Source organism: Sciurus vulgaris (assembly GCF_902686455.1).
Source record: "Sciurus vulgaris genome assembly, chromosome: 4".
Lineage (NCBI taxonomy): Eukaryota > Metazoa > Chordata > Mammalia > Rodentia > Sciuridae > Sciurus > Sciurus vulgaris.
The window spans coordinates 6,350,799-6,378,612 of record NC_136464.1 but is presented as its reverse complement, the minus strand read 5'-3'; the positions used below and the strand labels follow the sequence as shown (position 1 = coordinate 6,378,612).

Below are 27,814 nucleotides of genomic sequence, written 5' to 3'. Positions count from 1 at the left end.
CGGGGGGAGCCTGTTTCTTTTCTCTGCAGAGACCTCACCTGTGTGTAGGTCCAGGGTGGGGAGGAAGGGAGCATGGAACCCGGGCGGGTTTTGACGGCAGCTGAGTCTCCCCACCTTCTGGGGTTTATTTTCAATCCCCTGGACTGTGAGCGCCTTGAGGGCGGACACCGCCATTCGCTTGTCTCTGCTTTCTTGCCAGTGAAGATCAGGGTGTGCTTCGCATAGTAGGTGCACGACAGTCCCTTCCGGCTGCTGGTGATGGCCAGGAAGGTGACTTCTGTTAGGCAGCCCTCGCCCAGCCTCTGCTGTCCTCCACACTGAGCACAGCAGCCCCTCTGCAGAGAGATGCTGCCGAGCTTGACACCGGGCACTGCTGTGACTCCATCCCCCTCGTCCGTGCCTGCTGTGCGGGCCCCTCTCTCCCCTGTCTTTGCCGCTAGCACACAGCCTGCCCTAGCCAGACCCCAGGCCTCTGCACAGTGAGCTCTTCCTGTGCCTGAAGATCTCTAAAGACACCCCAAGTCCCTGGAGCCTGTGGTCTGCCCCTGCTGTTCCTGAGCCTCTGGGACTGCTGCCCTCCCATAATGCCCTGCCTTCCTGGACGAGTGGTTAGCAAGTCGTGGCACCTGCTTAACGCCTCTCCAGGACCTGCACAGTGGCTGGCAGGGGCACCAGGCCAGTGAGCAGCGGGGAATCACATCTGCTCCCTTTTGAGGGCAGGTGCTTAAAATGACCTTCTTTTACAAAATGACAGCAACAGGGTGGGGGTGGAGTGAGCTCCCCAGGGTTCTCGCCTTCACTCTGAGTAGGAGCAGAGGAGGGTGAGGTGTCTCTGTGGGTTTGACTTTTTGGAAACCCCAAGACCTGAGTACACAGGTCACACATGCCCACGCCCAGCGACACAGAGCACGCTGCCTTCTCCAGCTCCTCTGAAAGCCACCAGTTTTACTTGATCAGACACAGTATGGTGGCAGCATCCATGATGGACTAAAAAATAAACCCTGTCATATTTTACAAAAAAAGCTTCAAGTCCTGCTAAGGTTGAGTTGCAGCAAGAGGCCACTTGTCATCAAGGCTCCGAGGTCACTGAGGGAAGGGGGTGCAGACTCGGCCCTTGCTCACCCCACTGCAATGGAGGCTGGATGAACGCAAGACTCTGGTCCTTTTCCTATTCGCTCGGGGCCTGAGGCTACTGGCGCTCTCTCAGGAACGTGCCCGGCTCCTTCTCTTAGGAGGGTGGCCAGGCTCTTGCTGCCCTTCCTCTGTTGCTTCTGCAGATATACCTGGGACCTTGGCCTCACCCCTGGGCCTGTGTGCTCTGCCTGGCCCCGCAGAGCTGTGTTGTGTCTGTTGTCATAGAAACGATGGCAAAGCCACACTTTCAACACTGCCAGTCACAGCAGGCCTTGGGGACGCGTGACCTCCCCTCTGGCAGCACTGGTCATGGTCTAAGCATCATGGGGGCTCAGGGAAGTGACAAGAGGGTCATGAAGTCCATCCCACCCATACCGCTTGCTCTGGCTCCCCAGCTGCACACCTTCCTGGTTTCTTTCATTTTAAAAGGGACAACTTCAGACTTGTCCCTGAATTGCCTCCCCACCCCCGGAATCCAGAGAAAACAGCACCATACCAGAGACCATTTTGAAAGTTGCCTGAGAAGAAATGAAGGAAGAGTTCAGGCCCAGCTGCTATCAGGAGCCTCTCTGGGGATAGACAGACTTGGGTCTCTATCTTAGCTGGGTGACAGTGGGCAAGTTACTTCACTTCTCTGAGCCTTAGGTCCTGTATCCAATTGTAATGCCTGCTTCAGAGTTGTGCAAGGAGCAGGTGACATCAAGCGTGTGAAGGGCTCGGCCTGGCACCTGCACTCACCTAAGCCACAAGTACAGCGGCTGCTCCTGCTGCTACCTTTACTAGGAGATGGCTTCTTTCTGGCCAGGAGTTTAAAAGGCACTGAACTTCACACCTGGTGCCCCAGGGCAGAGGCTGGCCCTCTCAGAGCCTTCAGATAGAACTTGGAGTTCATGGCCACTTGGCAGTTCACTGTAGATGATGCCTTAGCTGAGCAAAGGGTCAGAGCCCAGGGAAGCAGCAAACCCGCCTCTCGTCAGAGCAGGGAGCCAGGAGCCTCAGGGAAGTTCAGGCCACGCTGGGAACTGGGGGAGGCCTCAGGCTCTGTCCGGCCATGTCTGCACCCACACTGACTGCCCACTGGCTGTCACTGCCCTGGAGCTCAGTGTCCGCCTGCTGGGACACAGGGACCTCACTGACCTGCTTGCCGGATGGGGCCGCTGTCGGTGCTTCCTCCAAAGCCGAACTTGTCGCAGAAGGGAGGTGCCCAGTGGGCCTCGCAGTGGCAGTTCTTCCTGTTGTTGCACACCTTTGGGGGCAGCGGGGAAGACACGCAGGCAGCAGCGTTAGGGCGCCCCCTCCGCGTGGGCCGGGCTAGATGCTTGAGCCCTAACTGAGCACCACAGCCAAAGCAAGGGCCCTGCGGCCAGCGCCCCACTGGCACCTGCACATCTCTAGATGTCACTGAAAGAATCAGCCCAGAACAGCACAGTGAGGCCAGGGCCTGAGGCTGTGGGTGTGGACCATCAGCCCATCACCAGCCACCCAGAGGCTGGGGGTTATGAAGCCTCCCCAGCTCTTTCTCCCTTGCCTCTTCTCACTCTCCCTGTCCTTCTTAAGTTTGGGAAGCCCTCCCAGCAGTAAGGAGGGCCCTGGAACCAGACTGCTGGGGCACTGTGAGAGCCAGCAGCCTCCTGGCACGGTCCTTCTCCTCCAGGAATGAGGCTCGGGAGGCCGAGTGCTCAGGTCCCTGCAGGCTGGGGCTGAGGCAGCTCTGAGGCTGGGCCCCCTTTCCTGGAGGCGGCTCTTCCCGCACTGGTGGGACTCACTCTTGCTATTCATATAATTTGTGAACTAGTGCACGAGCCAATGGAATATGACCCTGAAGACCAGAGGACCTGTTTCTAGGGTGATTTGGGAACACCGGACAAAGGCGAGTCACCAGAAAGCATCCGACTACTTAGGAGTGTGTGGGACAAGGGCAGAGTGACTTGGGGAGGTGGGGACAAGAAGCGCCAAGTACTGAGTTGGCTGTGGAGTGTCCAAGTTTCCCCTCCACTTAAGGAAACCAGACTGTAAATTGCAGATGGTGACCTTCCTGGTGGTTTAGTCACAGAGGTGAAAGCAGAACAACCATCAGTAAACAACCCTGAAGTCCCTGCACCAAAACATGGGTGCCAGATATATCCCAATATTTTAAGGCAAAATAAAACATTTGGAGCGTGTCTCCTGTGAGGGTCCCTGCTTCACTGACTTTGATGGCTCCAACACTGGCAGTCACTTGTTTTGGTGGGATTGCCTCCCGCACCCCCCACTTCTTGTATGAAGACTGACAGTCCAGATGGGCAGTCATGAGTCGGAAGCTTCTGTGAAGCGACACGCAGCATTGACCAGCCTGTGGTGCTGCCCGTGCCGACTGTGGTGACTGTTCCTCGCAGGTGTTGGGGCTCACGAACCACCCGGGAGGTTCACGCGCTGCCCTGGGGGGTCCCTGCAGTTCCTGCTGCAGCATGTGGACCCTGCCCATTTTGCAGCTTGTGACAGAGAAATCGCAGTCCTGACACGCTGCTTGTTGGGGCTACAGGTGAGCCTGGTCTTATCAGGGAGGGACTGTGGCCATGGTCCTTGTCACCAGATCATGGCCAGCTGGTCCAGAAGATGTGGGCCTTTCCTCTCCAGTGTACACGTGAGGTGCCAGGGATATTGGAAAGGGAGGCTTCAGCCCCCTACCCTGGCTGCGACTGGTTACTGGGGACACATCATCCCCCCATGTACGTCTAGATTTGTCAGTAAGATGAAGGGGTGGGACTAGCTGGCCTCTGACAGCCAATAGAGGGAGACCCATGACCCAGCGGAGACAGCGCTCCTGAGCTATGCCACCAGCCAGCCAAGCAGCAGCAACAAGTCCAGGAGGAGCGACACATGCCATCCATCATGGCTGTGGCTCGACGTGAGCTCACCAGGACCCCACAGTGCTACGCTGGAATCACTGGCAAGTGTCTGGAGGCCTTAGAAATAGATGTTAGAGCGTGATTTCTGTAGAAAAGGTTCCAGGAAAACAATGAGCCGCTGCACAGCTAATCAAGATGAATAGGATTCCACTGGAAATAATTAAGCCCATCAGGAAGAATAAATCACATTCTGAATAGTCCTCTTCTCCCCTCAAGCGCCTCCAACCACGACGGCCTGTTGTGGTGGGGACCGGTCGTGAGGGGCTTCAGCCCATGGACACCATGGTGGACTGTTTGCCTTCATCCCTTTGGGAAGAGCTATTTGGAGAGATGGGTCAAGACAGACAGCTCTATTTGAAATGCTAATGGGAGGCTCCCCACAAGCTAGGTGAGCTTTCAAATGACTCTGAAGCTGACAAAATTCTCAGAATCACGGAACGCTAATTTAAAAGATAATGACCACTCAACCTGATTTTCTCCGTGAAACGAAGATGACATTTCTTCTGCTATGTAAAGGTCGCAGAAAATTAACGTCTTTAGAAGAAAATATGGAGAAGACGCGGGCTGCTCTAGTTTTAAAAAGCTGTGGGTTGCAAGAGCCTCTAGGAAGAGTGACTTCTCGCTCAGCCTGCGGGGGGCTGGTGGCGGGCGGCTACTTACTCCTCGGCCGTGGCATCGCAGTGCACATTCCTGGACACCGAAGATGCTGATGTTTTGACACCGCCGGTTGAGGCAGATCTGCAGGAGGGAAACACAGCGAGCACCTCAGAACTTCTGCTCCCCTCCCCGTGGCTACGTACGAAAAAAGAGGAGACCAAGGAAGCTTGGAGGAGACTCCCCTTTCGGGTACCGTGGGGGCAGTACTTGGTGCATTTGCCACGTGGACACGCTCCTGCCTTCTAACTCCAAGCTCAGCACTTTGCAAGAGCAAATCCAATGACTGAATTCAGTACTCACGAATCCTCTTATGCTTCCTGGCGTTTCAAACGGCTTTAGTGCATCCTGAAATTGTAACTGATTTTCTCATGACTTTTGTTCAGGGATTACAATGAAACCTACATATTCTGGGTGAGATGGGTTAGTCCTGACTCTGGGGCCTGGGAAGACTCCAAGAATTCGGGGTCCAAGAGTCTTCAAAGAGAGATATGGAAACAGGGAACATTTTCAAAATTCCAGCTGACAAGTAGCATCATCATGACACAAACCATCAACAGAAAAGTCTGGCAGAGGGACCAGGTTCCTCTGTGTTTATCAAGCATTGCAGAGGCAGGAATTTGCCAGATAACACTGTACTGGTTGAGAGACACAGTCTCATCGAAGGTATGTGACCTGCTTCCGATCCAGGGATCAGGCCCTTTCTCCTCATAAGATGTTACAAATGGTGGGATCAAAGGTGAAGGATCGAATGTTTGCAATGCAGAAGCATTTTAATTAGGTAGACCCTTCCTATGGGAAGGTCCCCATTTGACCCAATAGCTCATGAAAGACATGGCAAACACTCTTCCAAGCAAGCACTGACCCATGCAGATCTGAGGGATGGGTGGACCCTGGCCAAGCAGACTGTCACATTCCAGCTGATTCTCAGGTGACAGTGAACGCAGGTGCACCCAGTCAGAGCTGCAGTGCACAGGTGCTGCTGGCCTCCTGATCCCAGGGGCAAGGTCAACTATGTCCCAAAGGTAAGCAGAGTCCCTGGCACTCCTATCTCTGGCTGCTCAGACTTAGAAACTGGTGTACTGTAATGTCAAGGCCTGGGATCTAACATGGCCAAGGAGACACGCAGGATGTGCGGCCTGCCTCATGTACCGTCCTACCTCAGGAAAACAGCGTTGTGGCCGCAGGAGCATGTGGAGAGGGGACAGGGGACAGGGGCTGCGACTGCAGGCCATTCCTGCCTTCCAGACTCTCAAGGGAAACAGTCTGCATCTGTCCTTTCTTTCCTGTGACCTCTGTGCTAGTGAGAGAGTCCAAATCATGCTAAAATGTGCCTAAAAAAGGCATTTGGGAGTTGATTCATCTTTTTTCCTAAAACATTTGGTTAACTTCCTATCATTTAGTACAGTGAGAAAATTTGGTAAAAAAAAAAAAAAAAGAATCATAACATGTGTCAGAACATGAGAATCTCAATTTCTTTTTTCCTTTGAAAAACTGATTTTATTTCTATATCTTAAAATATCTGTGGCTACCTTTCCCTGTTGTCTGCCAGGACACCCCTCTGACTCTTAGCTGCCCCTCTTTCCCTCTTATTCTTTCTATGAGGACTCTGGATATACATCTGACTTCCCATTCTCTCCAGGTGAGAAAGGTCCCCAGAATCCTGTGCCCAAAACCAAAACCACATTTCCCAGAACAATATGCTACCCATTGTATTTCTTTCCAGAGTTATTTCTTCGTCTGAAACTCTCATGACATCTGGGGTATAGGAATGACTTATTGACACTAAACGGCCATAAAAACAAGTTGGATTTTCCCAAATCTGCAACTCAGTGGTCAGTCTGGAATCTAGGTTTTACTGACTTTTTCTTATTGGTGCAAAGAACTGGATTCCAGAGACCACATCCTGAGATGTGGACTTAGGGAAACAAGCCAACCTCAGGCACTGATCTTGAATGGGCCATCTTTCAACGGGCCCCATTCCAGACTTACGTTAATGATACAAGTGAGCATTTGGGTCTTACTTTTCCATCTGCACACTTCGTCCCAGCAAGCACAAGACCTGGGTCAGGCATGTCGTCGCCAAGGTACACGTGGGTCCCCCGGCACAGAATCCGACCTCCTTCCTGCAGTGGGATATTTGTTTCTATGGAAACAGCATTGGTACCGATGACTGGCCGGCTGGCACCTCCTTGACACTGGATTTTTCCACATTTAGCATCTCTGGAGGAGTAAGAAGAGAAAGCCTCAAAGAGGAGCAGTTTGGAACCAACCCTAAGCCACATGGGAAGGCACAGTGATGACCTTGTCAGGATGCACTGAGGCCTTACCTCACGTCGCATTTGGCGAAGGAGCTCTTGGAGTCCTTGCCGCAGTTGCCATAGGGATCACCTGCGGAATTGACTCTCTCAAAGCAGATCCTGGGGGCAGGTTTAGCACCTGGAATAGAAGCACAATAGCACCTTCACCTCCAGCAAGTGTTTCTGGTTTTCTCTGGGCAGCACTAGGCTTGGGGGAGGGGAGGTATGTTCTGTTCGGAGGAATGGCGCCCAGCTCTCCACTGACCCCTCGAGAGCCACCCGGTGCAAGGTCAATGGCTAGCGCCCACTCGGCTCAGCTGGCCACAGAGCCCAGGTTTCATGGCTCGCTGTGCCTGAGGCCTGCTGTCCAGGGCCCAGGGCACGTGCAGCCTCTCAGGGGAGGAGGCCTGGCTCTGCAGCCAGACTGGATCCGGAGCAGGAGGCAGCTGATGGCTGGCTGCAGAGGGGGAAGATTGCTCTCTTTAGCAACATCCCACACAATTCCGGTGAGAGAACGCACGCCAGGGCAGGCTCCAGAAAGTCATGATGACTAACGTGGGGAGCGATGAGAGAGAGAATGAGAACAAATGAGCAAAGCAGCGATTCTGTACGATACTTTCAGTACCAGAAAGCTTCCTACGGGAGTGAGCACTGGCTTCAATTAGTGCCTATTCTTTGCAAGGCAGAGAATGCTCTTGGAGGCCACAGAGTCATAAACCCTGGCAGTCATCGTGCACAGCATGACAGCCCCCCTGCAGCGGGGGTCATGGCAGCTGGAGAGCTCAGGAAGTGGCCATTTTTACCTCATCTTGCAGCCAGGGAAGGAGACGGCATGTAATTGGAGCCTGCGGTGCCATGGCTTTGGAGGTCTCTTGAATCCTGTGCGCAGGGGCAAGGGTTGAAGGCTAGCAGGAAGGCAGGAAGACACAGCGGTGTCCTTTTTGGGCACCTCCTTTCATGTCACCTCCAACTGCCAGGTTCCAACTTCCTGGAGACCACATCTGCCCCTGCCCTTCTCTGCTCCCAACTCCAGGGCGTTCCATTGGCCTTCCAAGGTGACAGCAGACTTTAGATTCTGACTGGACAATGGGCAAGGCTGGCCCTCGTCCATAAACACATTCACGGTTCTTTAACGTTTGCCTGTTTCCTCCTCCTCGGCTGCTGACAGACACGACTGTCGCACAGAACCGACACAACAGCCCAGCACAACCTGCCTTGCCCCAGGCGAAGTCAGCAGCGTACCCAGTCCTGGACCTCTGCACTGGGCTCCCCAGGCCGCACCTCGCACTTTCCCCTTCTTTGATTTTTAAAAGCCATTTTACAGAGGCCCCCCAAACTCTGTTTTTTGGGGGGTTACTGGGGATTGAACCCAGAGATACCCTACCACTGATCCACACCCCCAGTCCCCTTTTCTTTACTGTTTTGAGACAGGATCTCACCAAGATACCTAGGGCCTTGTCAAGTTGCTGAGTCTGGCTTTGAGTTTGTGATCCTCTTGCCTCAGCCTCCCATGCTGCTGGGATACCAGGCTCCTTCTTAAGGGGCGCCGCCCAACCCGGATACAGTTCTGCCCAGGAAAAATGGCGAGGGTTTGGCCCTTGCGCCTCCCTTTCCTTGCCCACAGTGGGTGCACCTCTGACATCCTCAGCTTCTGCCTGGCACGCCTCAGGCTCTTCCCCATTCTGCCCTCTAAGTTTGTGTTTGCCTTCCTCTTGAAGAGGGAGCGATGTGGAAGGCGAGGCTCAGTGTGGAACTTGTAGCTTGTACTTAAATGGCTCCTTTGATCAAGGAGCTTGGAGGGGTTGACATGCACAGTCCGTGGCACCTGGCTCTGGACAGCGCGGCAGTGGTTGTGCTTTGCAGGAGCCCACGCGCTCTGGCTTGCCTGTCAGTCTGTCTCCCTTCCAACCGTCCAGACTTCTTTCCTTCCTCACCACCCTCCTTCCGTCCACCGTGTTGCAGGCTTGGACCACGCACAGGTATTTAGTCAGCCCTTCTGGTCTTCCAGACACCAGCGCCATGGAGTGACCCAACTGGACAATACTGCCTGCTTACAAATTGCAACAAGAAAGAGAAAACAGAGTAATGAACGTGTTCCTCTGAAGTCCGGTGGTGGGGTGCTACGAAGGGAAATAGAGAGTGTTTGGGGGTGGGCGCTGGTTTTTAAATATCAGTCAGGAAAAAGCTCTTGAAGAAGAGGCTCCCAGCTGAATCCCACCACTCAGTCCTTCAGGGTGGGTCTCACTCCATACCTTGCCGAAAAGCCTGGGAATGGTGGTGGAAAATGCAGCCTGACTTCCCAGCGCTTCCAGGGCAGGACAATCTGAGGCGGGGCTGGGCCCTTCCCTCCAGGACAGTGACGGAGGTCTCCTGAGGGCGCTGCCCTGGGCCTCAGGGGTAGAGAGCAGAGTAAGTCCAGCCCTGTAGCCCGAGTGAAGCCAGATCAATGATGTGGGACGCACTGTGCTGATGCCACCTGCCAAAGGGCTGAAGAAACGGGGCAGGAAACGGCGGGTTCCTCTTCCCCACCTCGTAACACCACACAAGGAAGGCCAGGAGCTTCTGGTGGACACGGCTCCTGGGTCTGGGGGCGAGTGGGGCCGCTCTGCCCGCACCTCCACGCTGCCTTGATGCTTGTGTGGATTCTGTCTCTGTGGTTACAATTTCTCTCATGAGAATCGCAAAATGGATGGGGGTGCCCCGAAGAGCACGAGTGAGCAGATGCCTTGGGAAGTGCGGGGAGAGAGGCTTGCGGGAGCTGGAGTCTGGCACGCGCTCTGCACAGTGGCATTGTTGGAACCATGAGGAGGTCCTCACGGACTGAGGACTGAGATCCTCAGTCGCAGCTCAGGGACTTGCCCGTCCCATCTCCTCCTTGCTGCTCCCAAGGCCTGGGTCATTCTGGGAACCCGCACAGCTTGGGCCTCCGAACCTTGTCTTTCTGAGGAGGCACCAAGTGTCATTTAGAAAGAGACACCAGGACCCTCGGTAAAGACTCCCGAGTTGACTCCTTTTTTGTTCCACTGGGAATGAAGGTCACCTTTCTGGTGAGTCTTCTCTGTCTTAGCAAACTCTTCAAGTGATTGCCACATCTTGGGTCATGGGCATGCCGTCTGTGGGCACCCACTGGTAGGCATTGCTCTGGGAATGACATGCAGTGTCTTCAGTCCTTGTAACCACCCTGTAGAAGTCCACTTACCCTCATTTCACAGATTTTCACACCAAGGCTCAGAGTTTAAGTAACTTACTGAAGATCTCTGTAGACGTGGCCAAGATGGGCTTAACTCATGGATCTAGAGCCCGAAGCGTGCTATGTCCACCCGGCCACAGTCCTGTGCTCCTCCCCCTTCGAACCACTTGGTTATCAACAGACGCCTGTCGTTCCTTCCTTCTCAGGATGCAAACATGCCCCATCACACCACTGATGCAAGACTGGGTTCCAGCTCCACCGAATCCTCTCCAGGGAATGACTGACAGGCCTCAAGGCCAGCCGCTCCGTGCTGAACTGAATCGGATGGTAGATCCCGTGAGTCCGAGTATGTCTAGTGGATCTTCCCTCCAAGAGGTGGGCACTGGAGATAGTTTTATGCCTACTGATTTGGGAAAAAAAGAAATCCTGAGTAGGATGGCTTGGAAACTTCCGGGAGAGAAGTCAGTTTCTAAACTAGCAAAGCTTGTTGGAATTTGGCCAGCAAAACTCATTCCACTCCGGGATTGGTTTGTCCAGTGTCTTGAAGGATGCGGGATTCTAAAGGTCAACTATCTGACACTCCCAGGAAAGCAATATTGGTCTCTTTTCAAGAGTTTTATTCCTTTGATCTGTCACCCAGAACACAAGGGAGTAGGAGATGCCACATCATCATTTACTGTTGTATGGCCAGGACATGCGGTTGCCAGTGGGGCACAGCAATAACACCGCTCGCCACTGTGAGGATGCCTGTTCTTGTCCCTTCGGCCAGTGGTTCCTGTCCTCAAGTCTCCAGGCCGTGAAGAGAAATCGCCAATTTGAAACAAAGATGTTTAAAGACCAAGGGTTCAAAACAAACCAAACTTACAAAGGCACAAGCACTTAGGACTTGGTCTAGTTCACAACCTGCCCCTGCTACCCTACCTCTGATATTAGCTTGCAGGATGGTGTCAGGAGGGTTCTGGGTCATTTCCTGGGCCAGTGAGCCCTGCTAGAGCTCTCCAGCACACCCACCCCAGGGTGGAAGCCCCGCTTCCAGGAGAGCTTGTGCAGTGGGAGGGGTTCCCTCTGGTGGCTTGGGGCAACATCTGGGGTTCACAACAATGGTTTGTGCTGCGGTAGACAGCTGTGAACATTCCTCTCCCATGCCCCCTCTTCCAGGAGCAAAGACAGGGAATCCATTTTGCATGGTTCAGATGGAGTTCACTTTCCCACCCAAGCCAGAGGGGTGATCTAAGATCCAAATTTGTCTAATCAGAGAGATTCATCTCACAGGTTCTATGATTGGTCAATGCTGGGCACGTGGCCAAAGTAGGTAAGTCAGTGTCTTCCCTGGATCATGGCTGCTGACGAGGGTCCAGGCCGCTGTGTCCTCCGGGACTCCCCCACTCCTCCCTCCTGCAGATGAACCTCTCCTATGTTTGCTGTGCTTGCTTTTGCTCCTTGGGAGGCTCCAAGCCTCCGCAGAGCAGCTGAGTGAGGCAGGAGTGAGGGCAAGGCCACTGGGGCCAGCCTGTCCTGCCCCCAGCCCTCCCAGAGGGGGCCATGTGTGCCCTGCAGTGAAGAGCTTGGGGCAGATGCCCCGGGAGATGACTGACTCCTGTGTTATCTTTTCTGAAACTCTGGATTTTTCATGCATTCCTTCCATCTAATGCAGTTAGGTCATGAGAAGAGAGACACTTCACTTCCTGGGAAGAGAAATCTTTTCCTCCAAGTTGAAGTACAGTAAGAAAACTTATAAGCAGGAACCCAAGTGCTGTGGTTGGGAGCAGATGTAGCTGGAGCGTCAGAAGAAAATGTTACAGGAAATGGATGCGAAGGGCCAACCCCAGCCAGCCTCCCGAGGGCCGGGGCTCTCCTGACCCTGATCCGTTAGAGTAGAGGAGGGTCCCCCAGAGCGACACTGCTGGCTGTTGTGTGTGACTGTCAGCTGGCATTTCTCAGAGGCAGAATGATCAATGATTTGGGAGCGTGAATGGCTTCTGTCCACTTGCAAGACAATGCAGAGGCACATTTTGGGTTCAAAGTTGCTGCCCTTAAAGTGCCTCAAAGAAGACAAGGGATGGCAGGTCTACGTCCTGGAAGGAGTTTCTTACTGCTTCTCCGTTACATCAATTTCATGTCTTTGAGTTCTTAATAATGGAACACTTAGGTGTTTTGCCATTATCAAGAGATAAAATTCAGTCTTTCAGAGGGAATTTTGACAGCATGCTGTATTTTATGATTATGTCAGAAGTGATAGATTTTAATTACCAGTTTTATCTTCAGAGTGATAGGACTTATATTTGTAATTGTGGCTTGGAAGTTCCCAATGTCATTATGTCTTTTGAAGGAGACACGATGCCATCTCAAATGAAGCCCACAATTTACTCATTCTAATCTTTTACTTAAAATGATTCTATTATGCAAATGGACTTCTCCAGCTCAATCAGCTCCTCCTGCCTGCTGCTCATCACCCACAGACGAGGCGCTTCCACAGACAACTGGAGACTCTTCTCCCTGTCTCTCTTCTGCAGAGTAGCCTTGGCATTCATCAGAAAATGAAGTCCACAGGAACGCATGTGATCACTTCCTTCTTATGCACTGGGATAAAAGGAAGACTTTCTCGATTCCTCTTGGCAAAAATGTCTTTTCTTCCCGTCTGTAGTCACTAGCATTGTAAATGATCAGTCAATGCACACTGCCCCAGGTGGGTTTCAGCAATTCGAACTCATTTAAACCAGCCTTGCAGATAAACACTGAATGTTTACTAGTCCATAAAAATCGTCTGGCCGGCTCACACTGCATAAATCAAATGACACTAGATTCTGGTAAGTGATAAAACAGATAACACTGACATATTTCAGAACTTCTCCAAGGCAAATTGTTTGTGGCTCTAGGCATGTAGTTATCATGGAATTATCTGCGAGATTGGTTGCTGAGTCCCATTCTCAGTCACCATGCTAGGGCTTCTGACAAACAATAGCACAAAAATAAATTTGCTCCCTAAAGAAAAATATCCAGCCATATTTCAGCAGGGAGAAAGGTCATGTCACAATGACAGACAATCTTTGTGGATATTAAGACTAAGCTGGACAAAGAGAGCTAAACCAAGGGGTGCTGTTTGAACTACAGATAACATTTATGTCTGTGACGGCAACACACGAAGTCTTGAGATGCAAGACTTGTGGGAGAAAAATTGATGAGAAAAACAATTAGGTCCCCAGCCAACAGGAAAATTATCAACAGTATCAATGAGAGCAATTGAAAAATAAATTAGCGAATAAAAAAATCCAAAAGGTATTCTGAAAGCATTTCACTTTGCCAGTTAGGAACTGAAGGCATATGTTTTGAATTTTCTGTCATTTCATTTGCAGAAAGATTTGGAAGGAGGATTATTGTATTGAAATATAATGCTGGATTGAGAAAAGTCCATTTCAGGAGGAAGGAAGGGCTGCATCCGGTTCACATGTGGGTAGCCAGCTCTGGGGCATGAGTAATGGACTCCCGGATATGCCTGGAGAATTCTGGGTGACTCAGCATGTTGGCCAGGTCACCAGGGTGTGAGGGGCATGGCCATCAGGCAGGGACTCAGTGGGTCCTGGGTTCTGAGTTATTGTGCTTCCCAGGGGCCTCCCATAGCCCCGGGGCCTTCACTGATAGTGGGGCAGCAGACCCTGCCATGTGTTCTCCACAGTAAGTCCCCTTTCTCCATCAGGAAAAGCTAATTCAAACCAAGCTCCGCAGCAACACATTTCAACGCTCTCAACCCAGTACATCTGGCTGGCCAGGGGCCCGGCTGAGGAAGTCACCTCTGCCCCCAGGACTGCATCTGCCCAGGATCAGTGCTTCCCGAGAGGACACTGGGATGGAGTCACATCCTGACTCCACTCCAGGGCTGAGCAAGAGCACCGAGGGACTGTGGGAAGCCTGTGCCTCTGGCAAAATCAGAGCTGTTGAGTCAGCATCTTACACAGAGCAGACGTCAGTAAATAGTTCACAAATGAGAGAATGGGGTGGCAGATGAGGACCTCTGCGCTCCAAGCCACAGCTCCAGCTCTGCACAAATGCAGCACATGCACTTCCCTGGTTGGTCCCACTGACCCGTGCACTTCCGTCTATCCCACTCTGGAGGCCGGAAACACCCTTCCTCTTCCACTCTGGCACATGGCTACTCGGAGGCACCTCAGCCATAAAGTCTCCTAGATGGCTGCTCTCCTCCTCCTGATGTGTCTTTTCAAATAAAAAAAAAAAAAAATTTAAACATGATTTTTAGTTGCAGGTGGACATGATATCTCTATTTATTTATTTTTATGTGGTACTGTGAGGATTGAACCCAGTGCTGTGCATGTGCGAGGCAAGTACTCTGCCACTGAGCTACAGCCCCAGCCCCCATCGAATGTACCTTGACCATGATCCTCTTACAACCCTTTTCATGAGTTCCAAGGACTTAAGCATTTTGCTCACGAGTCTGTGAATAAGTTTCACCTTGTTCACAGCGTTTAGAGGCACCAGGTGCTGTGCATTGGGAGTCATCCTACAACATATTACATAGAACAGGCTATGGGCTGTGTTAGAGGGTAATGATACGCTCACGGGGTAAGTAGGGCACTATCCCCATTTTACAGATGAGGCACAACAAGGCTGAGCAATTGGCTGAAGGCGGCCCTGCTAGCAAGTTATGTGTTCAATGCCAGTCCCTCCCCCATATAAGGTCATCCCATCTGAGGGAGGAGGGAGGGAAGAGGGAGGGAGGTGGGGATGAAATGGGTAAACCACATTATGTCATTATGTGCACATTTAAACGTTACAATAAACTCATCATGTATTATTGTAAAGCACTAACAGCAAAGGAAGGTCATCCTAATCTGGAACCTGTGTGTATATTACCTTGCATGTCACAAGAGATCTGGAAGGTAAGATTAAGCTAAAAATCTTGAGATGGGGAGAGAATCCTGGATGACCTGGTGGACTCAGTGTGATCACAAGGGTCCTTATACCACCGAGGCAGATGGATCAGAGTCAGAGAAAGAAATCAGGCTACAGAAGCGGAGGCCAGGGAGACAGATTTAGAGATGCTGTGTTGGGGCCCTTAAGATGGAGGGGCCGTGAGCCAAGGAACGCAGGTGGCCTCTGGAGGCTGGAGGCGGCAGGAAACAGGCTGTCCTCTGGAGTCTCCAGAAGCAGCGCTGGCTGCCAACATCTTGAGTTTAGGATTTCTAGTCTCCAGAAGTGTGAGATGATAAATCTGTGTGGTCATAAGCCACTGAGGTTGCAATCATTCTTTCCAGCAGTTACAGAAATTCACGGGGTGCCCTTCACCTGGAGAACTGAGCTGCCCTGCCAATGTGGCAGGAGGGGTCACACTGCACTTGCAAGGAGGTATTTGGGGCCATTCTAAGAAGGCCCTGGCACCGAAGGCCACAGCTGGTGGTTGTCCTCCATTTTCTGTGCTCTCCTGGGGAAGTCTGTTGTATAGAGAAGCGACTGGAAGAGGTACGTGAAACCAGGCAGTCATGAGCCCGAGGTAGGTCTCCAGACCAGGTCCCTGTGATGTGTTTGGGGCTTTGTGCAATGAACCACTCTGACAAACCCCACCACGGCCAGGCAAAGAAAGGCCTTCCCAGCTACCAGCAAGAGGGTGGGCAGGAGCGAGCAGAGCCAAGTTGGGGGGCCTGAGAAGCCCCTCCTCAGGGAGTGGTGCAGCTTCCTGGCCAGTCAGGCTTCCATCCTCACCCTCAGCTGCAAGGATGAGTTTCAGAGTGACTTCTCATTGCATCACTTCTGAGAAGTCCATCTGTGGGTCAGGTCATCTGTCTGTCAGCCGGTCTGACTGGCTCCTTCTCTCTATGGCCAGGCAGCTTGGGAAGGATTAGTCTGATGAGATAATAAATACCAGCCTTGGTCACCACGACTCAAGGGCACGCAGCCAGCTGAGTCACGCAGTGCAGTGGTTCGGAGAGAGCTGTGGAGTTCCATCTGACCTCACTGTGGAAACGGGGCCAGGCGTTACATCATGCAGGGCACGAAGCAGCCTGCTCTTCTCCAGAGCTCTGCGGGCTGCGTGTGCTCTGGCCACTGAATGCTCCTTGGAAGGGAGCAGGTAATGGCCCTTGTAACTCGAGAAGGGAGATTACTGACTGCAGAAGGGCTGGGACAGATGGCCATGGGTGATGCTTGAGGCTCTGAGTCTCTGGCCTGCAGCAGTAGCCACTGTCCCAAAGTGACCTTGCTTATCATTCAGAGCCCTATGGCCACGTGGTACAGGTATAGTGAGTGCCTCTCAGTGCTCGCCATTACAACAAGGTGCCCACCCCTGCCTGGAGAACCTCATGGCTAGCCTCTGAAGGGGCCAGGGCCGAGGGCAGCTCAGGGTCCAAGGACGAAGCACTCAGGGCCAGAAACCGCAGGCTTCATCCCACCTACCCAGGCATGTTCGTGAGTGAAGGTCACCATGTCCAACCTGCTCCTCCTTCAACCTTGGAAGTGCCAATGCCGAGGGGCATCATGGCTGGCTGGGGCATTGGGCTCTGTGGTGGGACTCAGCTCCTGGTGACCTTCTCCACGATTGGTGACTGCTTCCACGTCACTTTAAAAGTTTTCTGTGCTTAGTCTCAGTTTTGGCTCAGTTTACTTCCCTCATAACCCCTAAAACCAGAACCACACAGAAGAGCCAGGCAGGGATCTGGATCGGCGTCGCTCCAGCCAGAGCTGCTGTCTGCGCATGCTTGGCTTGTGGCCTGAGCTTGGCTGAACACAGTGGCCTTGCCACCACTGGGCTCTCTGGCCAGGACTGAGGTCATCCCTGTAGCCAACGGAATGGGGAGTGGTGAGGGCAGGGGAGAATTACAAGGCACTCTGAGGAAACCCTCCGCAGGATCCTCAGCTGGAATTCTGAGTTGGAGACAGGCAGCGATCCCAATGGCTCCCCAGGGGTGGCACCCTGGACCCATGAGGCCCAGTGTAGGAGACACACGCAGGGTGCTGGTTCCACCCCTCTCCACTGAGCTTCTGCTTCCTCTTACAGACCCCACTCGCTCGTTGGGGTGACCATGTACAGTGGGAGTCACATCTGCACACCGGTCACCATGGCGGATCCCCATCCCAGCCACATGTCCTTGGGCAGCTGACTCCCAATCTCGGAGTCTGAGCCCTTTCTGGGGCGAATTGGAGGGTCAGAAAGGACAAATGGGCGGGTGCCCCCCAAATATGCTGCCCAGGAGGTGGTGGACCTGATGATCTCGTTTGAGCCGGCCCTGTGGCAGCCATGTCCTGGCCACATGGTGCCTTTTCTAGAACACACGTCAAGCCCATCACGCTGCCTTCAGATCAAATGCATCCCAGGCCCTCGCGCTCCCGTCTCATGTCCCCTACTGGGTCTTGGTGCCCAGCCTCCCATCCTACTGGCCCTTCCACACCATGGGCTCCCATCCAAGTGCTCCCTGTCCTTCCTGGTCACAGATCCTCTGGTGCAGCAAGTCCCAGTGGGGGCCCTCCCTGCGCAGCCCTCCGAGCCCTCTGGAAGCAGCAGCTTCCTCAGACCTTGGTCGGCACCCTTGTCAGAGCATGAAGAGGCATTGCCGCAACCTGAGTGGTGGTGGGAAGTTCTGTCTGTCCCCCTCGGTGCCTGTGCAGTCCTGGCTGACCCATCCCTGTCACCCCATGGAGCACGCAGGAGCTGCTCACGCCTCTCTGGCTGCTCCTCAGGTGCAGCGCCAGCTAGTGTCCATTTTGCCCACTTTATCTCAGCATGTTCCCAACCCCTTGCTGGTAGCCGGCTGCCCCCAACAGGACAGAATGGTTCATGGGTGGTCATTCCAGGAGCAAGGACTTAGGAACAGGGCACACTTGCCCAGTGTCAAGATGGTGGCAGCCGCATACCTGGTCCCCAGAGTGTGACGCACTGCTGCTCGTGGGTCTGGCAGACGCCGTTGTAGCAGTAGCCGTCCAGCCCCTGACACTGGTGCCCGTCGTGCAGGTACACGTTGGCCGGGCAGTGAGGACTGGCTCCTGTGCAGAACTCCGGGAGGTCGCAGGAGTTGCTGGAGGCCCGGCACGCGGTCCCCGCAGGCTTCAGCTGAAAGGAGAGGGTGGCTCGGAGTGTGCACAGAGGGAAGAGGGAACAGCCAAGGCAGAGCCGAGCAAGGCCATTTTGATACGGCCCACAGGAAGGGGCAAGAACTGGGAAGCAGAGACGCTCAAAGCCCTGCCCTGGCTCTGGGGTTCATCTCTCTGCCAGGGGGCGGGGCAACCAAGAGCGGCATCTTTTTCATTGCAGGAAAGTAACGAGCACACAGGCTGCTGGCTGGCACCTGTCACCTTGGGTCACCTGGCAGGGAGATTCTTCTCTGGTTGCCAGCACCATCCCCAGATTGAAGCTGACATTGGCATGCAAAGTGTTGGCATTTGTGGGCAAGTCTACATAAATGATTCCAAGGGCATAATCTGAATGGCAATGTCACATTGTCATGAAGTCATGGGACTATCACCCTCCCTTTAGCACTTAGTGGGGAGCAGGGAGAGGTAAAGAGGGAGTATGGTAAAGGGCAGCAGAAAGTCTCTGACCGATGCCTCATCTTTTTGCAGTTGGGGAAATTAAGGCTCAGAGTGACTTGTCTGAGGCTACATAGTCAGGGACCCCCAAGTCCTGGGCTTGGTTTCCTGCATATTCCTCTCAAAGGCAATTGATAAGACACTAGTCAACTTCTAGAAGGTCTGGGATCTGAAAGAACTTGCTTAAAGTCATAAATGTGGATCACACTGGTACTGCCAAGTGACTCTCTCTGCTCTTCCTCCCTGTGACCATCCTGAGCCTCACCTGAGCTGGGTTCAGCCCTCTTCCCACCTTCCCCAGGCCCTTCTAGACACCTCTCACCACCAGCTGGGCCAGGGCTTCTTAGCAACATTCCCCTCAGGTCAACGACCACCAGGAAGGCTATCTTGATGCCGAAGGTAAAATGTTATAATGCACTGCTAAATCACAGGTTCCATCCAGCAGGGCAGGAGAAAGTTTCCTGTTAGTGGCCTGCCAAGGTTGATTGCTCAATTAACAAGAAAAAAAACTCTACCATAGAATCTTTGAATCCAAAACTCAGGCTTCTATTCTGTGAGATATCAACAAGTCAGAGGACGGCCAAAGCAAATGCCCTCAAACAGCAAGGATGGCCAGGGCCTAAGATTGCCACCCTCAGCTGTGCCGCCAGGGGGACATTAAGGTCGAGATGTTGACGCGAAATGTCTGGACCAGCCCCGATAGGTTCTTGGCCCACCTGCCAGATGTTCTTGGCGTCAGGCAGATGGACCTGGCAGGAGTCTGGTGGAGGGTGTGTCTGATTCTCTGTGCACCGGCCTGTCGTGGGGCGGGACCCATGTGCCACTGACGACACAAACGTGGGGCACAAGTGCTGTGATCCTGCTGGCTTTCTGCTGGCGTATGAGCAATCTCTCACAGACGGCTAGTGATTGACACTCTCTCACAGATGACTAGTGATTAACATGTGCCTTTCACTGGAAGCTTGGAAGATATTGAAAAATAAGAGATGGCTAACATGCACTTGCCTGAGAAGGAGCCACGGTTCTTACCGCGTGAGCGCTGGAATGTCCTGCCCTACTGCTGGCCCTGTACTGGATCTGAACCACTGAGCCCATCTGTGACCGGTGCCAAGGCCGCCTGTGGACTCACCCGACAGTCCTCGCAGCAGAGCCCGTGTGCGCACACAGCATCTGGCTTCAGGGTACAGGTGGTGGCATTGCAGCAGCGATTCGTACATTCCTGGGGAGGGAAGGGGATCTGTTTGACCCGGTCCCCCGGAGCAACGACTCACCCTAATGTCACACCCTAAATGACTGCAGAAGAACCTGTGGGCCTAGCTCCTGAACAGTGAGCCTGCCTCAGGGTCAGGTTCACCTTGTTGAACTGACTGTGTCTGCAGGTCCCTGGCCAGGTCAGTAGCGCTCGAGTGTCTTCAGGAGAGGTAAAGCAGCTGGATGGCCAGACAGGACGCCGGGCTGGACAGCAGCATGCTGGGCCTTCCAGAGCAGACTCTACGTAGGGCTCACCACAATGAACAGCAACACGACCGCCAGAGGACTGGGAAATTGCTTATCCAAACACAAACATACAATCTTTGCTTCTCAAAAACAGACACTTTGAATAGGGCTGGGGATGTAGCTCAGCTATAGAGCGCTAGCCTAGCATGCGTGAGGTTCTGGGTCTAGTCACTGGTATCACAACAAAACAGAACAGAAGCAGAATGCTTTCATCTCAAGGGAAGTCAGATGTCAGGTTTGAGCCCCGATTCCCTGCAGTCTAGACAGATGGATGTGGATGAGTCCCTTCCAGCACACGTAGGCTGTTGGCTGAAGGTGCTCTGGGGGCCAGAACCCAACATCAGAATGGCTAAGAAGCAGGAAGGAGGGCTGGGGCCAAGCCCACCGGCTGTCAAGGGATTTAAGCAGGTGGAAGGTCAGGTGCCCTGCCCTTTCTGAAACAAAAACCAGGGAAGGAGCTCTGTTACTAGGCTGTGCTTCGTAAGCACCGTTTTTTCCTAACAAAAGAAATATGAGCTTAACATCTTTAACTTAGTTCTCAAACGCCTGCATACATTTAGCAAATGTATGAAGTCTGTGTGCAGTTGAGCATTCTGATGACTGAGAGACTACACATTTTAGAAGAAATTATAATTATCATAAGAGGGAACGATTTATAGAGTCCTTAATACTGTTTAATTTATCAGTGTTCTTTTAGTCTATGTACAATATACTCTGAAGAATTTATAGAGTATTGGCTAGGGTGAACCTAATTGTATGCAAGTTTAATAGTGTAATACTTTATTCCTAAACACCATCTTTTTTGAAAAAAAATTATCATTAGTATCACAAATGCAATTAATAAATTGCCTGGGTACCTGAACTGTGTACTGTGGGAAACCATAAATTATGCTCTCATTTGGTGTTTGCCATTTGCTGCTATCATACAAACTTCCAGAGTTATTACATTTTAAATGTTTGAGAATTTATAAACATCCGGAATGTGTAATATATACAATAAGATAAAACTGCCAACCAGAAGTCATGGCTATAACTTTCATGCCAGCAAGGTTTTCTAGCTCATGGACTTACAATTCAAAAAAAAGTTTAGCAACTGATTTGATTTTTTACAAGGAGCTCATTGATTGCAATACCGATAGGTGCCGTCAAGCGTATAGCCACAATGTACTGCTTGTTATGGTCTAAGTGGCTCAACTGGTGATAGATTAACCAAATTAGAGATGACCAGAAAATTCTCAATTAAGTCAGCCATCCAATATCTGGGTCCCTAAATCCTTTAATAGCCCTGCCCCCCACCCCAAATCACTAAAAATATAAGCAGCGACTCAAATGGAAATTCAGCCAAGTAGAATGTCTGACTTCAAAGGGGATTGATAATGTGAGAAAGATAAGTAAGTTTAAGAGCTATTTGCAGGCTCCTGGCATGCTAGTGACTTTAAACAAGGAGATAAGGTTGCCTTCCCAGCCTACCGGCTGCAGGAGTGAGCAAGTCACCAGGATGTCCTTCTGCGGATATGAATCCAACGCCCTGTGCTTCAAGGCTGCGACAATCGCCTGCCTTTTAACTACTCTGAATCCATTTCCTCTGCAGTACCATATTTCTCAGAAGAGACAACTTCCTCATTGGGTGATACATTTATTATTTTAGTACTCAACAGAGAAGCAACAGAACCAATGAATACTAAGTCTCCAAAGAAGGAAGAATAATGGAGCCATTACGGAGGGCTCTGCACGGCCCTAATTGTCATTCCACACAGTGGGTGGCAGATGAGGATTCTCAGTTCCAGTGCCCTGGGATAGAACGGGAATGCTTCTTCCTGGAATGGAGAGGGGGAGACTGTTTCTGGGAGTCCGGCTGAGGCTGGGTCCAACCCTGTGCAGGTAGAAGTCCTTCTGTTCCCAGCACTGGCTGGTTACCTGCTGTGGCGACATACTGAGCCCTTCTCTGGGCCAGAAGATACAGGAATACCCGCAGGGCTGAGCACTGGGGAGTGGGAGAGAGCCCGGGGAGCAGGTCTACAGTCCAACCAGACCAAGAGTTCTAATAAGACCGAAAGTCTCAGGCAGAGCGGTTTGGAAACTGGAAATGGGCTCTCTGTCACACTGCTGGTGGCAGTTGGAGCCTGAGTCTAGGGAGGCAAATCATGAAAAATTTAAAGAGCAAAACTACCAAGTCAGGCCGAAAGCTCACTGTGACTTTGAAAAATGTCTTGGAAGGGAGAACTTTAGATGAGGGGAAGGAGAACTCTCTTTAAATATCGAGAACTCACTTTATGAAACAAGGACCCTCACCACAGAAAACCAAGTTGGAAATTACAGGCCAGTAGAATGTGGCGTGACGGAGGAGGAGTTGATAACCGGCCGTGATGCCGGGTGCGACCTGGAGAGAGTAGGCACCCTCCACATCTGCACCCCTCTTCACGGAGATGAGCGCCAGCGGCCGGCAGTGTCAGGCACTGGTGGTGGTGGTGGCAGCTTGGAGACGGCCGTGGCGGTAGGGATCATTGGCAGGGGAAGCTGGTGTGGTGACGGGGAGGACTGGAGGTGCCGGTGGTGGTGACGTGAGCCGAGGCGGTGATGGGGAGCAAGCGCTGCTCACGGAGTCACTCCAAGCCTGAGAGCTCCCGGCTCCATGAAGAGCCATCATTAGTAAACAATTACAGGGAGTTCAAATCAGAGACTAGCCACTTTAAGTCAACATGGCCTCTCCTGAGAATATGGGTAATTTAAGCTAATTATGTTTCTTCTTTAAGTAATTAACAAGGCCTCCTCCCCTGCGCAAGCCCCATCCCGAGCCGGGCTAGTTTCCTTTGCTCGTCCTAAGGAGTCTCTCTAAGGCTGTAATCAGGACTTGTTCCTCTACAGCCACCACTCCCGGAGCATCCTGAGCACAATCCACCACCGCTGCGAACAGGCTGTTATCCTTAAGTTCTGAGTTTGGCAAGGGCACGAGCCACTGTGCAAAACCACCTCCACACCCCTCTGTGACCCAGCCTCCACCGTGCTGGAAGAAACTGTCAGACCAAGGCCAAGCCCAAGCCTCCTGGTATGGCAGGCCCCCGGGATGGGTCACCGCGAGGCTTCTCCTAACCACAGGGACAAGCTGATGCTTCTGAGTCTAGGCAGTCTTCCTTCCACCCTAGTCCCCTTTTCAGAGTGACCCTCTGAGACACTCTTTCTGAACCCTTCTTAGCCCATCTTCAAATTTAGCTAAGCCGTCCTTGACCCTGATGATCACCCTGGCTTGGGTAAGCCCTCAGGGAGGGAGGGGACCTCAGGGCAGCTGCCTGCTACACAAACTCCTTGCTTTGATTGATTCTTTTTTTTTCCCCGGTGCTGGGGATTGAACCTTGTGCTTGTGAGACAAGCACTCTACCAACTGAGCCATATCCCAGCCCCTCTTTGATTGATTCTAAATGCAACCTCCTCCAAGCTCTGAGGGAGCTCTTGCTTCACTGGGAGTTGCTACTGTGTCCTCTCCTTCTTAGGACTCTTCGGAGACTAAAAACTCTGTTAGGCTTTTCACACTGATTAACTTTGTCTTGGAACCTATAGAAACAAGAGCATTTCCTGAGATTGATGGGGTTGAACAAGCCCTGTGCTGGACACAAACACTCCCGCTTCACTTCCTGCTTCTAAGAGCCAGCAAGGGCCAGAGCCAGCAGCCCGGAGCCCTGCATGCAGAGGAGGCTGCGGCAGAATTTCAACTTGAGCGCGGACTCTTGGTCAAGGGCTCTGCCTATTCTAATTCCCCTCTAGCAGCATGCCCCACACAGAGGGAGAAATGGTGCTCAGTGGCTCTTTGAAGCTACAATTTCAAGGCTTCCTTCTCGGTCAAACTCAAAGCTAAAAGCTTCTCTGTTGTTCTTGTCCTCACCTCACCCAGACCATTGCTCTGCCTTCAGTAGGGAAGATTCTTCATCTATTTAAATCAAGTGATACAACTTATTTTGCGCAATAGTTAAAATTCAAGAAAGCCACCCCAGCGTGTGGGGCTTGTTCCAGGTGGCCACCCGGGACTCTTCCATCCTGAGTTTCCAGCACGTTCCCTCTGCTGCACGGCTTCTCCAAGGTCTTTGCCCAGCAAGAACCCGAGGGGAACGTTCTGGAAATGGCTCCCTTACCTCGGGCTCCCCGCAGTCACACTCCTCGCCTTCCTCCACGTATCCGTTCCCACACTTCTGCCCCCCGAAAGCCTGCTTGATCTCCGGCAGGTTGAAGAGGCACATCCCCATTCCTTTCTCCAGGCTGGTCTCCAGGTCCTTGCGGCTGCAGCTGCTGAACACCATGGGGAAGGGGAACCTGAGGGGAGAGAGCCCAGTGAGCGTGGGCCCCATGGCCTCCTGCCTTCTCCTGGGCTGTCTGGGCAATGCCTGGTGGGGTGCACTGCAGGTCTCCGTGAACAGAGTGTACATACGCAGGGTGAAAGGAGGCAGGTGCAGAACGTGCCCACATCTGTCCCACACGGAGCCAACGCCACTACAAGAAGTGTCCAGTCAAATGGACACAAACCCAAATAAATACAGTTTTCTCATACTAGACAAAGGGGCCAAAAATATGCAAGGGAGAAAAGATAGCCTTTCAACAAATGGTGCTGGGAAAACTGGAAATCCATATGCAACAGAATGAAACTAAACCCCTATCTCTCACCCTGAACAAAACTCAACTCAAAATGGATCAAGGACCTCGGAATCAGACCAGAGATCCTGCATCTTATAGAAGAAAAAGTAGGTCCAAATCTTCAACTTGTTGGCTTAGGCTCAGACTTCCTTAACAGGACTCCCATAGCACAAGAAATAAAAGCTAGAATCAACAACTGGGATAGATTCACACTAAAAAGCTTTCTCTCAGCAAAGGAAACTATCAATAATGTGAAGAGACAGCCTACAGAGTGGGAGAAAATCTTTGCCACTCATACTTCAGATAGAGCACTAATTTCGAGAATTTATAAAGAACTCAAAAAACTCTACACCAAGAATACAAATAATCCAATCAACAAATGGGTTAAGGAAATGAACAGATACTTCACAGAAGAAGATCTACAAGCAATCAACAAACATATGAAAAAATGTTCAATATCTCTAGTAATAAGAGAAATGCAAATCAAAACTACCCTAAGATTCCATCTCACCCCAATTAGAATGGCGATTATCAAGAACACAAGCAACAATAGGTGTTGGCGAGGATGTGGGGAAAAAAGTACACTCATACATTGCTGGTGGGGTTGCAAATTAGTGCAGCCACTCTGGAAAGCAGTATGGAGATTCCTCAGAAATCTTGGAATGGAACCACCATTTGACCCAGCTATCCCACTCCTTGGCCTATACCCAAAGGACTTAAAATCAGCATACTACAGAGATACAGCCACATCAATATTCATAGCTGCTCAATTCACCATAGCCATATTGTGGAACCAACCTAGATGTCCTAAAATTGATGAATGGATAAAGAAACTGTGGCATATATACATAATGGAATATTACTCTGCCATGAAGAATGATAAAATTATGGCATTTGCAGGCAAATGGATGAAATTGGAGAATATCATGCTAAGTGAGATAAGCCAATCTCAAAAAACTAAAGGACGGATGATCTCACTGATAAGCAAATGAGGACATATAATGGGGGGTGGGAGGGGTTAGCGTTAGGGTTAGGGTTAGGTTTAGGGTTAGGGTTAAGGAGGGTGGTAAGAATGGAGGAAGGAAGGACTGTATAGAGGGAAAAGAGGGGTGGGAGGGGTGGGGGAAGGGAAAAAATAACAGAATGAATCAAACAACATTACCCTATGTAAATTTATGATTACACAAATGGTATGCCTTGACTCCATGTACACACAGAGAAACAACATGTATCCCATTTGTTTACAATATAAAAAAGAATTTAAAAAAAAAAACAAGAAATAAATGCTTATTGCATATAGCCACTGGGGGAGGGGGGAAGTGTCCAGTCAAAACAGAAATGGTCTTTTGAAAGTTTTCAAACCAACAACTTCAGACAGAGTGGCTACACAGGGGTCAGTACAGGTAGGAACAACGTGACAGGAGTGAGTTCCCAGGACCTGGAGCTTACAACAGGAGCACATGCTTACTGGTCAATGCCAAGGACCCAAAGGTACAAATGACTGTGCTGCTCAGTCCCACGGATCTAGGGACACATAGTCCCACTGTAGGCCAGGGCTGGCTGATATTGGCACTCAGCTTCCCAAAGTTCAAATGGTTGGCTTCCCTGGCACCCGTGGAAGAGGGCAGAGGTGGCCCACAAATGCAGGTACTGTCCTTGCCTCAAATTTTCCGGACAATGAAGGATTGTGGTCGAGTCAGCCAACTCCCAGCAAAGCCACACATCCTCCCGTGGTCTAGAGAGGCTGCCCAGGCCCCTGGCACTTGAGTGGGTTGCGTGACTGATTCTTGCCAAGGGACATGAGGGCCACTTTGGGTCTGTGGCATCTAAGCAGGTGTTTCTTCCCTGTGTCTTCCTTTGTCTCCCTGAAGTTGAGATCAGGGAATTCCACACTGTAGGAGAGGCAGAGCCAGACCTATCCCGGGTCCTGGCTCGCTGCAGGGAGGGCAGCTACAACCTGAAGCCCCCGTGTCACATGGAAGGGAAATGCACCTCTCACCTGCAGGCCACTCAGCATTCGGGGCTTCTTCCTATGGAAGCTAGTGTTGTGGATGTGGCTTGAGGGTGGACCACAGGGTCGTGTGCTGGAAGCTTGGTTCTAGGATGCTGATGTGGTGAGGTGGCAGGGCCTTTACTGGGAGGGGCCTGGAGGAAAGCGGTCAGGTCCCTGGGGGTGCTGCCCTCAGAGGGGTCAGTATGGTTTCCGAGGGACCCTGGCTAGCTCCTGCAAAAGTGAGATGCCCTGGGCCCTGAGTCCCTCTTGCTTCCTGTTTTGCCATGTGACCCCTCCCTCTTGCACACACTCCTGCCATCATGATGCCATCTACCATGAGGCCTTCACCCGAGTGGAGCAGAAGATGACACCATGCCCTTGAACCTCTAGAGCCGTCATCTAAATAAACCTCTTTTCTTTATAAAGAATCCTGCACCATGTGTTTTATTTCAGCAACAAAAAAACAGACTAACTCAGGTACATGACGTACAGTATGTCACTGCTGCCCTTTTACAAAGACGGTTTCCTTTGCCTTGGGGCAGCAGGGCTGTAAGGGGCAGGCATGCCAGAAGTGCAGGCTTACTACTTAGTGAGGGAGCGAGGCCTGCTTTCCAGAACGCCCAGCCTTCTTTCCCCATGGAGACATTTACAGGATGACATTGTAACTGGAGCTCAGTCAAGTGGCCAAACCAACACAAGTGCTTGGCTTCCCTGAAGAAGGCAGACTAGCCACCATGAATGACTGAGCCTGGCGATAGCTCGAGATCCTGATCTGACCACAGCCAAACCCAGGACTCTGCTCCAGCCCCACTGCTTTCCGTTCACCCCGGGCTTCCACCTGCGGAGCACGATTCTGATCCATAGATGGATTAGCGAGTGGACGTCCTGCTCCGTCGGGTGCAGAGGCAGTAAACGGGACCGCCTTGCTGCGCTGGGACAGAGTCCCTTTCCAGGTCTATGTAACTGCCTTGGCAGATTGAGTGCCATTCCTGGTATCTAGTGACGCCGG

General features: G+C 51.9%; 1 protein-coding gene across 2 annotated transcripts in view; it reads right to left on the bottom strand.

The window, feature by feature from the left end:
- ADAM12 (ADAM metallopeptidase domain 12) overlaps positions 1-27,814 on the bottom strand; it is a 331,659-nt gene that overhangs the window by 37,371 nt on the left and 266,474 nt on the right. For both annotated transcript variants that reach the window (XM_079136781.1, XM_079136782.1), the window contains 7 exons: positions 24,317-24,494; positions 19,825-19,914; positions 18,024-18,219; positions 7,007-7,115; positions 6,701-6,899; positions 4,683-4,760; positions 2,272-2,380 (listed from right to left, as the gene is read on the bottom strand). In XM_079136781.1, coding sequence (XP_078992907.1) covers positions 2,272-2,380; positions 4,683-4,760; positions 6,701-6,899; positions 7,007-7,115; positions 18,024-18,219; positions 19,825-19,914; positions 24,317-24,494 — 959 coding nt within the window. The remainder of the gene's footprint in view (positions 1-2,271; positions 2,381-4,682; positions 4,761-6,700; positions 6,900-7,006; positions 7,116-18,023; positions 18,220-19,824; positions 19,915-24,316; positions 24,495-27,814) is intronic.